We start from the raw sequence: 13,390 nt of genomic DNA, 5'->3' as shown, positions 1-13,390 counted from the left end.
CATTCAAAATGGATTAATATAATCTGCAACAAAATAAAATTGTTAAAAAATAATAAATAAACAAAAAATAAAAAACAAAAAATAAAAAATAAATATCAATGGACTGCCGATGATGAGGCACCACACAGCCTTCCCGGTGTAATATAAAATAAAATTACAACGGTGGAGTGGTGGGGCTGAGGCGTCCTTAATTCCTTACTAAAGGGATTCTAAGCCTTTTTTGGTCCAGTTGTCAAAAGACATCCAAAGGAGGTAAGGCACTAAGGGAAGCTTTTCTCGAGGGAATAGGCTCTAAGGGAGGCATGTCACTAAAGGAGGCCTTCCTCGAGGCAATAGGCTCCAAGGGGGGCATGGCACTACCCGAGGCCGACCTCGAGGCGCAGGATGCTGATCGCCGCTCCTCCTCGCCGAACAACGAGGTCGAGCGGCGCGGCGGAGGAGGAGGGGGCGGCCCGCCCCTCGGAATCGGAACTGGGAGGTCACCCTGGATCGAGGCAATCAGCCGGGGTCCCATGGTGGTCATGAGTTCCACAAACTGAGCCTCCAGAAGGGACCTCAACGAAGCCAATATGGAGGGATCCGCACCAAAAGGGGGCCCTTCCGCACGGTCTCCGCGCTCCTTCGGTGCCGAGTGCTTCTGCTTGCCAGCCTTCGGCACTTTGAGCACCACCGGTGGAACAGTAGGGGTGTTACAGACTTGTCTTCGATGTGTTGCAACTAGCTTTGCCTTTGGGATTCTATTTACAGTATGTATGACCTGGGTGAATGTCTGAACTTATTCTGCTGGTTGTTCATATGCTTTTTCTGTTTGTGGTAATTGAAATCACCTATTATACAATTGCCCGATTTGTCAGCTTTCCTAATCTCTGTAAACATTTCTTCATTTGTCAGTTAAGAGGACGACCTCAGATCATACATGGCAACCCGATGAATTCAAGCATATTACTAAGCGGAGGAAAAGGGTTTACGTGTATACCGTATTTTCACGTAGATAACGCGCACCCGTGTAAAACGCGCACACGGGTATAGCGCGCGGGAAACACAAATTTATGTAAAGAAATTTTTATATACCGCGCTCTCGGGTATACCGCGCATGCCGCCACGACTCTCCTCTGGCTGCCCCAACTCTCCTCTGGCCACCCCGACTCTCCTCTCCCCCTTAAAGTCCTGTCCCCACCCTGAAAGCCTGATGCCCCCCCCGACGCCCGATTCATCATCCGGAAGGACCGCTCGCACCCCCACCGCTCGCACTCCCACCCCGATGGACCGCTCCCACTCCCACCCGAAGAACCGCTCACACCCCCACAGCCTCCCCCCTCCCCCATGGAGAAGCTGTCTACCTTGTTTCTGGATGCCAGTGAGCCCAGCTGCTTCCTCTGCCGGCGGTCCTGCCCCTTCTCTGACGTCAGAGAAAGGGCGGGACCGCCGGAAGAGGAAGCAGCGTAGCGCAGGGCTCAGAGAAGGGGCAGGACCGCCAGCAGAGGAAGCAGCTGGGCTCACTCAGGAAAGACTCACGGTGGCCAATCAGGCCTTAGATTAAGTGGGGATGGGCGGACCCGCTATGCCTAAGGCCTGGGCCAATCAGGTCTTAGACTTCGGCGGGATGGGCCAGGAAGGGGCGGGCCCGCCTCATTTCGACCAGGCGTGCCTGCCGGCTGAAAGGGCAAGACCCATCTGGCTGTAAGAACAGGTTAGTTTGGTGGGGTGGAGGTTTGGGGGTTGTTATCGCCGGGGGGGGGGGAGGGTGCGTCTTCGGGCAGGAGGGATTGGGCACCCTCCTGCCAGCGATCGATATTGTTGGGGATATTGTTGGGGGGGGGAGGGTGCGTCTTCGGGCAGGAGGGATTGGGCACCCTTCCTGCCAGCGATTGGACAGGCCGCGGCCCGCTATACTTATCGCGGCAGAGAGATCCCTTGCCGTGATAAGTATAGTGGCCGCGTCTACTTACAATGTAGACCAGCATTTTGCTGGCCTACATTTTAAGCTTCTCCTCTACTAGGGAGATGCATAGGGCCGCATAGGTTCGCCTAAGGCCCTTAGGCGAGCTTAGGCATCTTGCGGGTCTCCCTAGGCTCCCGGAGGCGCCTTCAGGCCTGCCTGGGGAGCATTTTTTTTTTTTAAACGTGCATCCCGATTGGCTGATTAGACAGCTGTAGGACGCCTACAGCTGCCTAAAATCGGGATGCACTTGAGAATCAGGGCCTTTGTGTTTTTAGATGTTGTCACATCACGGAGTTTAAAAGTGTATAAGTTTTGAACAAAGGACTTCTATCGCAATTATGATTCGGGTCTCCTGAAGAAGCAATCGAAACGGGGCCACGTATAGACCCTCTACCCGTTATGAAGTTAAGTTTTACATTACTTACAGCATAGAGTGATGTTTGTTTAATAAGAAAGAAAAAAGAAAGAACTCTTATACAAGAAGTTGCAAAACTGTAACCTTTATTTATTTATTTTTGTAACCAAACATGGAGCGTGACCAGCATTGAAACAGTTGCAATGACTGGAAGACAAACTCTGGTTCATCTTTAGGGGGGAGCGTTCCTCCCTTGAAGAGTTTCACGTCTCTGAGTGACTCATAAATTGTTGATCACGATCCATATTCAGGTTACTTGTTTGAATGAGAGGTCAGTTTATATATTTTTGGATCTAAGCATTTTTCTGACTTCCACTAGTTTTTTAACTAGTATTACCCCTACGATTCCTGAAGTACATACAAAGTAGGCACACAGAGCTAACTGTGATTACAGATTACAGTAAAACCTTGGTTTGCAAGCATAATTTGTTCCGAAAACATGCTTGTAATCCAAAACACTATTATATCATAGCAAATTTCCCCATAAGAAATAATGGAAACTCCACAACCCAAAAACTTTCATACAAAATACTGTATGTACTCGTATTGCAAGACCTCGCTCGTTTAGAACAGTCACTACACTCCCGCAGTGTCAGAGAGAGAAGAACCATCGGCTCAGTTGTGATGTGTGTATACTGTATGCAAAAAACAAAAACAACTGCAGACTATGTACAAGATGCAGGCACTGTTTATTTCAAACTCTAATGGAATATACAACCTTATTACCAACCGAGGGACCCGACACGGTCCGTGTTTCGGACAACAAACCTTCCTCAGGGGTCCTTGGTAGATAAGGTTTTGCAACATAGAAAACATAGAAACATAGAAACATGACGGCAGAAAAGGGCTATAGCCCATCAAGTCTGCCCACTCTACTGACCCACCCCATCAAGTTTGAGTACTAATGACCTAGTTCCTCAACTTGACCCTCGTAAGGATCCTACTAGGGCATCTCATTTATTCTTAAAATCAATAACGCTGGTGGCCTTGATCACCTGCTCTGGAAGCTTGTTCCAGTGATCTACAACCCTTTCTGTGAAGAAATACTTCCTTATGTCACTATCGAATTTCCCTCCTCTGAGTTTGAACGGATGCCCCCTTGTGACCGAGGGTCCCATGAGAAAGAAGATGTCTTCTTCCACCTCAACACGTCCCGTGATGTATTTAAATGTCTCAATCATGTCCCCCCTCTCCCTGCGCTCCTCTATAGAAACATAGAAACAGCATTAAAGGAAAAAACAAGTGCCCAAACGGCTCACAGTGAAAAAAGTTTGCTCACAACACCCGCCCGCTTAGAGGGAACACTGGTGGGGGGGAGAGATGTACATACAGTATACACACAAACAAGAGAAAAATCCAACAGGAACCACAGCAAAACCAAGCGAAAAGCAAAACCAAGCGAAAAGCAAAAACCAAAAACAACTGCAGACTATGTACAAGATGCAGGCATTGTTTATTTCAAACTCTAATGGAATATACAACCTTATTACCAACCGAGGGACCCGACACGGTCCGTGTTTCGGACAACAAACCTTCCTCAGGGGTCCGTGGTAGATAAGGTTTTGCAACAAACAGCATTAAAGGAAAAAAACAAGTGCCCGAACAAGTGCTGGATTGTAAAAAGCATTGCATTGCGATCTCAATGGAAAATATTGCAATGCTTTTTACAATCCAGCACTTGTTCGGGCACTTGTTTTTTTCCTTTAATGCTGTTTGTTGCAAAACCTTATCTACCACGGACCCCTGAGGAAGGTTTGTTGTCCGAAACACGGACCGTGTCGGGTCCCTCGGTTGGTAATAAGGTTGTATATTCCATTAGAGTTTGAAATAAACAATGCCTGCATCTTGTACATAGTCTGCAGTTGTTTTTGGTTTTTGCTTTTCGCTTGGTTTTGCTTTTCGCTTGGTTTTGCTGTGGTTCCTGTTGGATTTTTCTCTTGTTTGTGTGTATACTGTATGTACATCTCTCCCCCCCACCAGTGTTCCCTCTAAGCGGGCGGGTGTTGTGAGCAAACTTTTTTCACTGTGAGCTAAAAATATCGGGCGCCAGCAAGTTATGAGCCAAGTAAATATGTTGTCAAGGCATCAGGCCAGCTTAAGTTCCAGGCCAGTTATGGAACTGAATTTAAGATTTGTAGGTTCATGGGGACATACTCTAGTCCGTATAGTGTAACAGGAAAATTTACAAAGGGAAACTCTCTAAGGCAGTGTTCTTCAACCTTTTTACACCTATGGACCGGCGGAAATAAAATAATTATTTCGTGGACCGGCAAACTACTAAGACTGAAATTTTTTTTTAAAAACCATCGCCGCCCCGTCCCCGCAAGCTCGGTCCCAAAAACCATCTGATCCCATCCGCACAAGCCTCAAATAGTTATAATTTTATATTGAACATATTTTATTAAAGTATAAAAAGAAACAATATTCTATACAATTGTCATTTTATAAATACAAATAATACAGGGCAAAATCAACAAAACCCCTGTCTCCCCTCCCCTTCACATATATCCCCTCTACTATCAAGAAAACTGAATAAGCCAAATTATTACAGAATGCTACACAAATATCAAGTAACAGAATATCACAGTCACACATGACAGGAATGGTGTTAGGGGAGTGGAACTAGGGCAACTGCCCCCTGGTCAGAGAGAGCCCTAAGCCAGCTGGAAGCTAAAGAAGCACTGCCATCTCTCCTCCTGCCCCCCCCACCCCCCAATTTGGTCTAGCATCCATCATCTTCCTTCTGTTCCCCTCATGGTCTGGCATCTCTATCCTTCCCTCCCCCCTGTGGTTTTTAGCATATCTCTCTTCTCATTTCCTCCACTCAGATCTGATCATTCTCTACTCTCTCTTCCCTTTTCTTCTCTGGTCTTCCTTCTCTATTTTCTGCCTCCATCTAAATTAAATTCTTTCTTACTATTTAGTCCCGTTTCCCTCTTTTCACTGTGTCTACACACAGCTTGTCACCCCTTTCCCTCACCCCTCCATTATCTTACTATTTTCTTCCCCCTTTATTTATCTCCTCCTTCCATCCAGTATGTGTTCTTTCCCCACTTCCATTCAGCATCTGCTCTCCCCTCTCAACTGACATCCATCTGCCTTCTGCTCTCTCTCCCTTCTTCTCACTTCCATCATCTGTCCCCTTCTCTCTCTCTCTCATCTCCTCCATTCCATCATCTGCCCCTTCTCTCTCTCTCTCTCTCCCCCCCCCAACTTCCATCATCTGCCCCCCTTCCCCTCACCTTTGTGGGTCACTTTCTTTCCCCTGAGGGTGGCTCATGTCACAGGGGAAGCTTTGGCCGAGCAGAACCGCTTGATTGACAGTGGAACTTACTTGATTGATGTCGATGCTGGGGCCCGTTGCCGTTTGAAGGAAAAAAAAAAAGGTGGAAAAAAGGAACCTGTAAAGGCGAGAGGAAGGGAAACCTCCAGGACAGCTGCTTTTTGCCCTCCTTCAGCGGCCCAAGAGTTCAGACCAGCAGCGGCAGCTCTGTATGCTTTTAACTTCGGCACAGAGCTGCCCCTAATCAATAGTTTAGCGCGGTTTCATGAGGCAGCCTCGGGGCCTTTGATAGCCGGCCCGCTTCGATGATGCGATGTGGGCCGGCCTAGCAAAGGCCCCGAGGCTGCCTTATGAAACCACGCTAAACTATTGATTAGGGGCAGCTCTGTGCCGAAGTTAAAAGCATACACAGCTGCCGCTGCTGGTCTGGAGGTGCGGAGACAAGGCAGGAGGCAAACGCGGTGGAAGGCAGGAGTCCCGGCGAAGGCAGGAGTCCCGGCACAGCGACTGCAACAGGAAGTTGCAAGTCAGCTGACGCCGGCCTTTCGTTGCAGCGGGGACCGAATCCTTCGCGGACCGGCAAGATTTTGTTTGCGGACCGGCACCGGTCCGCCGGTTGAAGAACTGTGCTCTACACTGTGTGCGCTGTGACGAGAAACTTGTGCGCTGCGAGGTAATATTTTGTGCGCAAGCGCACGCCAGCGCAGCTTAGCGGGAACATTGCCCCCCACCCTCTCCATGATCTGGTAGCTCCTTTCCTTTCCCTCCCTCCCATGGTCTTGGCATCTTTTTCCTCTCCTCTCCTTGGTCTTCCTTCTCCCCTCTCTCTCCCCAATTGGGTGCAGAAGCAGCACTTCTCTTCCCCATTCTCCCCAATTGGGTGCAGCAGCTTTTCTCTTCCCCCTCCCCAAAAAAATTGGGTGTAGCAGCAGCAACATTTATCTTCCCCCGCCCCCAATTGGGTGCAGCAGCAGCATTTCTCTTCCCATCCCTCCCATCTCACACACCCGTCAGCAGAGTCGCTACAGACTAAGACAAGTTGTAAGCTTCCCTCCATCGCTGACCTACTTCCCCCCTTAGCCAGTAGTGAACTCATGCTCTGGGGCTCTAACCTATGCGTGTCGGCTTCCCTTCTCTTCTCCCCCCCCCCATGACATAACTTCCAGTTTCAGAGGGAAGAGAAGTGAAGCTGGCACGCACACGTTAGAGCCCCGGAGCATGGATTTAAGTCGCTTGCTGGCGTAAAAAAAAAGTCAGGCAGGAATCAAACACTGAACTTTTGGCGGCAGTTCAGGCTGTGCCAAGTCAGCCTGGGAAATCTCCAAGGCAGTGAGAGGGTTTTTTTTAAAAAAAATATTGAGTGGCAGCAGCAGCAACAGGATTCACGATCAAGATATCAGCTGTGTGATCATCTAAATTAGATGGGCGGAGGGCCCGGCTAAAAGGCACTAGGAAGAACACTGTACTGCCTTCTATAAATAATTTCTCTAGCGTGATTATTGCCATTTTCCAGGTCTCACTGCATCTGGATATGTAGAACTGACATTTCAGACATCATGCTGTGGCTTTCTACAGGGTATGCTGAGGAAAGCCACAGCACGATAGTTGAAATCTCGATTCTACCTACCCAGATATGGTGAGACCTGGAAAACAGCAATAATCATGACACCAGCTGTGGAAGCCTAAGAGAACAATTTCTCTAACATCTTTACCTACTAGGACTAAACTCCTACAACTTAAAAAAGGTCAAAAGACAGCTTATATCTCAAAGGAAAGAAAGTACAGTGGTACCTCGATTTACGAGTGCACCGGTTTGCGAGTGTTTTGCAAGACGAGCGAAACATTTGCAAACTTAGTGCCTCGTAAACCGAGCTTGCCTCGCTGTACGAGCACCCCCCCTGCGATCCAGCATCCCCCCCACTCGCGTTTCCCCCCCTCCACCGCGATCCTACTTCCCCCCCCCCAACCACGTCAATGACATTAACTTTACCCCGTCTTGGCACCAGTGCCGGTGCCCGAAGATCCTCCCTCTTCTGGCGCGGCCTGGGCTGGGCGGTGCGTCGGAGATCCTCCCTCTTCTGGTCTGGGCTGGACTGGCTTTGAGCATTTGCACATGCTCAAAGCCTTCTGGTCTCGCTCTCAATCTCGGAGAGAGCGAGACCAGAAGGCTTTGAGCATGCGCAAATGCTCAAAGCCAGTCCAGCCCAGTCCAGAAGAAGGAGGATCTCCAACGCACCGCCCAGCCCAGGCCGCGCCAGAAGAGGGAGGATCTTCGGGCACCGGCACTGGTGCCAAGTCGGGTAAAGGAAGTGTCATTGATGTGCTCGGGGGGGGGGGGGGGGGAAGTAGGATCGCGGTGGAGGGGGGGGCAATGCGAGTAGGGGGAGGATGCCGGTTTGCAGGGGGGGGAAGCCGGATCGCGGGGAGGGTTTTGGAACAGCGTCGGATTCCTCAAGGGGGGGAGAATGGAGCAGTGCCGGTAGCCTCGGTGGGGGGGGGGGGAGGTGGAACCAATCAAAGCAGTTTCCCTTACTTCCTATGGGGAAACTTGCTTTGATATACAAGCAATTTGGTTTACGAGCATGCTTCTGGAACAAATTATGCTCGTAAACCAAGGTTCCACTTTATTGCCATGAACTCACCTTGGACTTAAACTTCATGATCTTGTATTTCTCAGCAATCCTTTCATTGAACTCCTGGTAGACATCCATCATTGTCAGAGGAGTCCCTGTGTCCTTCCCTGAGGAGAGCTCCACCTGCTTAGAGAGGGGATAGAAAGGAAAAGTGAAAATCAAATCCAACCATGGCAGCAAAAGATAATCAATTACTCTACAAAATTCAGAGGTGTTCAAAAAGCGATACTGCCTAAGGAAAAAGGCAGACCATATGCAAATAGTAAACCATTTACAGTATATGTGGTTCAGAAATTTCAGACTAGGAGCCAATATAAACACCATAATAAAACTATATCAAGAGGCAATAAGAACATTTGAATTGCCGCTGCTGGGTCAGACCAGTGGTCCATCATGCCCAGCAGTCCGCTCACGCGGCAGCCCTTAGGCCAAAGACCAGTGCCTTAACTGAGACTAGCTTTACCTGCGTACTTTCTGGTTCAGCAGGAACTTGTCTAACTTTGTCTTGAATCCCTGGAGGGTGTTTTCCCCTATAATAGCCTCCGGAAGAGTGTTCCAGTTTTGTACCACTCTCTGGGTGAAGAAGAACTTCCTTATGTTTGTACGGAATATATCCCCTTTTAACTTTAGAGAGTGCCCTCTCGTTCTCTCTACCTTGGAGAGGGTGAACAACCTGTCTCTATCTACTAAGTCTATTCCCTTCAGTATCTTAAATGTTTCGATCATGTCCCCTCTCAGTCTCCTCTTTTCAAGGGAGAATAGGCCCAGTTTCTCTAATCTTTCACTGTACAGCAACTCCTCCAAACCCTTAACCATTTTAGTCACTCTTCTCTGGATCCTTTCGAGTAGTACTGTGTCCTTCTTAATATACGGCGACCAGTGCTGGACGCAGTATTCCAGGTGAGGGCGTACCATGGCCCGGTACAGCGGCATGATAACCTTCTCCGATCTGTTCGTGATCCCCTTCTTAATCATTCCTAGCATTCTGTTCGCCCTTTCACCGCCGCCGCACATTGCGCGGACAGTTTCATTGACTTGTTGACCAGTACTCGCAAGTCTTTTTCCTGGGGGGGTCTCTCCAAGTACTGCACCGGACATCCTGTATTCGTGTATAAGGTTTTTGTTACCTACAAAGGTTTTTGTTACCTTACACTTATCCATGTTAAATCTCATTTACAATGTCACAGCCCATTTCTCGAGCGTGTTTATGCCCTTTGCAGATCTTCGCAATCCTACTGCATCTTCACTACTCTGAGTAACTTTGTATCGTCTGCAACTTTAATCACCTCACTCGTCGTACCAATTTCCTTATCATGAAGGCATTGAAGGAGTGCCTGAAAGATCCTCAGTAGATAGGGTCTATCTGCGTGGAATCTACACCAAATGCCTATGAGTGTCAGAGCAGCGATCATTCAGCACACTGGCTGGTTTTGTAAAAAAAATGGGGGACGGAATTATTAGATTTTTTAAAATTACCTCCATGCCATTTTGTCTATAAAAGCCTCATTCTCCTAAGCCCATTCTTTTTTTCTTTTTTTTTAAAGGGGGGAGGGGGACATTGGATGCCTTTGGTACTAGGATATCATCTATCCCCTATTTACATAACATTCTTATTTATTTCTAAATATGCAAATAGCATGGGGGTGAGAGGAGTTCATAATAATATATTAGAGATAGTATACACACAACTCCATTCTTCAGAAACGTGAAGAATATAACATAAACCAGACTCACACATAAATTTGAAATTTTATTGGACACACACACAATATCCCTAACAATTTGGGAGGAGGGGGCCGTCTCTGCTACCTCCACTTTTGCACTACAATCTCCACGGATAAAATACAGGCTATGGTTGATCTGTCAGGGCAGGAAACTTGAAGAAAAGACCCAAATTTCCATAGGAGGAAAGGACAATCCCAAAGAAATGAAATGGTGGAAATCCAATGCACTCAGATTAAACTTGAAATGTGGTAATATCTACAAGAATTTGTCAATCTATGCTGTCAATACAAGGAGCAGTAGTTTGAAATTGCTACCAATTGAAATTAAGCAGTCTTCAGATGTTATGCAATTTAGAAAAACACATAAAAACTATGTTATTTGAGAGTGAATATAAATGAATTGATTTTTCTTGACTTTTTGGTAGGCAGGCCTGTCTTTTTTTTATAAGTTTCTGTATATATATAGTAAATGCAAGAGAAAGTGTACAAAGCCAATGACACCAAGCTACAAGAAATTATCTCAAACCTAACATACCAATATACTCGGCTAGTGGGTTTAGGTGATAAACATACCTTCAGACCTACAAGACTGCCTCTGCCTGCAGTCTAAAAACCTTCCTCAACAACTCCCACCTAGACCTAAAACCCTCAGGCCCCACACATGAGAAAGGACATACACTTCAAGTATGTCAAAGGGAAACAACCAGCCAGAGAGGAAGTGGGACCACTGGACGACAGAGACAGGAAAGGAGCGATAAAGGAGGAAAAAGAGATAGCTGACAGGTTAAACAAATTCTTCTCGTCAGTCTTCACCAGAGAGGACACATCCAATATCCCAGAACCCGAGGTGATTATAAACGGGGAACACGACGAAAAGCTGGTACAACTAGAGGTAAGCAAAGAGGATGTCCTCAGACAGATAGATAGACTGAAGAGCGACAAATCACCAGGCCCGGACGGCATCCACCCAAGGGTACTAAAAGAACTGAGAAACGAAATAGCAGAGACACTTCGCCAAATATGTAACCTCTCCCTAAAAACTGGGGAGATCCCAGAGGACTGGAAAATAGCAAATGTCACGCCCATCTTTAAGAAGGGATCAAGGGGTGACCCGGGAAACTACAGGCCTGTGAGCTTGACCTCGGTTCCGGGAAAGATGATGGAAGCAATGATAAAGGACACAATCTGCGAACACATAGAAAAAAATGGATAACTGAAGGCGAGCCAGCATGGCTTCTGCAAGGGAAGGTCGTGCCTCACAAACTTGCTGTACTTCTTCGAGGGAATAAACAACCAGATAGATAAAGGGGAATCCATAGACATCATTTACCTTGACTTCCAAAAAGCCTTCGACAAGGTACCTCACGAACGGCTATTAAAAAAGCTGTGGAACCACGGGGTGCAAGGGGATATCTGCCGATGGATCAAACACTGGTTGGCAGGCAGGAAACAGAGGGTTGGAGTAAAGGGCCAATATTCAGACTGGCAATGGGTCACGAGCGGAGTTCCACAGGGGTCGGTGCTGGGACCTCTATTGTTTAATATATTTATTGACGATCTGGAGACCGGGACAAAATGTGAGGTTATCAAATTTGCTGATGACACCAAACTCTGCAGCAGGGTTAGGAACACGGAAGACTGTGAAAACCTGCAAAGGGACCTAACGAGACTGGTAGACTGGGCAAATAAGTGGCAAATGAGTTTTAACGTAGAGAAATGCAAAGTCATGCATGTAGGGAAAAAGAACCCGATGTTCAGCTACAAAATGGGGGGAACACGGCTAGGGGTGAGTAACCTTGAAAGGGATCTGGGGATGATGGTTGACACATCACTGAAACCATCGGCGCAGTGTGCGACAGCCTCAAAAAAAGCAAACAGAATGCTGGGCATCATCAAAAAGGGTATCACAACCAGGACAAAGGAAGTCATCATGCCGCTGTATCGCGCAATGGTGCGCCCGCACCTGGAGTACTGTGTTCAATACTGGTCGCCGTACCTCAAAAAGGATATGGCGGTACTCGAGGGAGTGCAGAGGAGGGCGACTAAACTGATAAAAGGTATGGAAAATTTCTCATACGCTGACAGGTTAAAAACGCTGGGGCTGTTCTCTCTGGAGAAGAGGAGACTTAGAGGGGACATGATAGAAACCTTCAAAATCCTAAAGGGCATAGAGAAAGTGAATAAGAACAGATTCTTCAAACTGTGGGGAGCCACAAGCACTAGGGGTCACTCGGAGAAATTGAAAGGGGACAGGTTTAGAACAAATGCTAGGAAGTTCTTTTTTACCCAGAGGGTGGTGGACACATGGAAAAAGCTTCCGGAGGAGGTGATAAGCCAGAACTCTGTACAGGGGTTCAAGAAAGGTTTGGATAGGTTCCTGGAGGATAAGGGGATAGAGGGGTACAGATAGAACTTGAGGTAGGTTATAGAAATGGTCAGTAACCACTTCACAGGTCACGGACCTGATGGGCCGCCGCGGGAGCGGACCGCTGGGCAGGATGGACCTCTGGTCTGACCCAGTGGAGGCAACTTCTTATGTTCTTATGTACTTGACATGATTGCCTCCAACCCCTCTGACCTCACCTCAGACACTGACGGCCTCTAGTTCCTTAATTGGATCCTTCAATCTCTACCTAAGCATAGACAGGACGCCCCTTAATAGACCTCCAGCACTAACCCCATCAAGAGGCAAAACTGACACTATCCAGTTCTGGAACGAGATGCTAGTAATGTTAGACCCAACTCCAAATGGCACCCTCACAATGCTGACTACCTGAAAAAAAGCGACTGAACACACATTGAACATATACGCTACGCTACCACAACATAAGAGTAACTAGAGTCTCTCCTTGGTTCATCGCTGCTTTAAAGGCAGAAAACAATCCTGCTGCAAGCGTGAGCATAAATGGCAAAAAATTAATCTACCTGAACACAAAATTGCATGGAGGGCCGCGATCAACAAATACAAACATGACATCGCTAAAACAACAACAACAAAAAAAGCCTAGTATGCCCAAGCAATTGAAATGATAACTTCAGTGTAAAGAAAAACAGGAATAGCCGAAAAGTTCTCACAGCCTAATGACCTTTGCTGACCACTTCCTCAACAAGATAAAGACCGTACAAGACATTGATACTGCTTCCAACTCAACAGCTCTAATCCAATTACCTCCACAAGAAATCACCACCGACCCTTGTGCTGCTGACCATTTCTGGAGCACTTTTTCACCACTAGAAAATTCAGATACTGATAAGCTCCTAAAAAAAAAAAACCTCTCCTCTTGAAGCCGCATCCTTAATAAATGTCCTGGCTGGCTATTAGCTAGCGCTCCTGACTGGATCATAGCCTGGCTCATTCATTTCTTGAACGATTTACTTGGCCAGCTCCCACCT

At 47.3% G+C, this 13,390-nt stretch overlaps 1 protein-coding gene across 4 annotated transcripts in view; it reads right to left on the bottom strand.

Annotated features, from left to right (window-relative positions):
• The window catches only part of POLA1 (DNA polymerase alpha 1, catalytic subunit), an 874,681-nt gene that overhangs the window by 777,996 nt on the left and 83,295 nt on the right, over window positions 1-13,390 (bottom strand). For 3 of the 4 annotated variants that reach the window (XM_033948024.1, XM_033948023.1, XM_033948020.1), the window contains exon 12: window positions 8,283-8,399. In XM_033948024.1, the coding sequence (XP_033803915.1) occupies window positions 8,283-8,399 (117 nt within the window). The remainder of the gene's footprint in view (window positions 1-8,282; window positions 8,400-13,390) is intronic. The other variant, XM_033948022.1, reaches the window with a different exon arrangement.

This window comes from Geotrypetes seraphini, chromosome 6, assembly GCF_902459505.1.
Source record: "Geotrypetes seraphini chromosome 6, aGeoSer1.1, whole genome shotgun sequence".
Classification (NCBI taxonomy): Eukaryota; Metazoa; Chordata; class Amphibia; order Gymnophiona; family Dermophiidae; genus Geotrypetes; species Geotrypetes seraphini.
The sequence above is the reverse complement of the archived record's forward strand: the minus strand, read 5'-3'. Positions and strand labels throughout refer to the sequence as shown.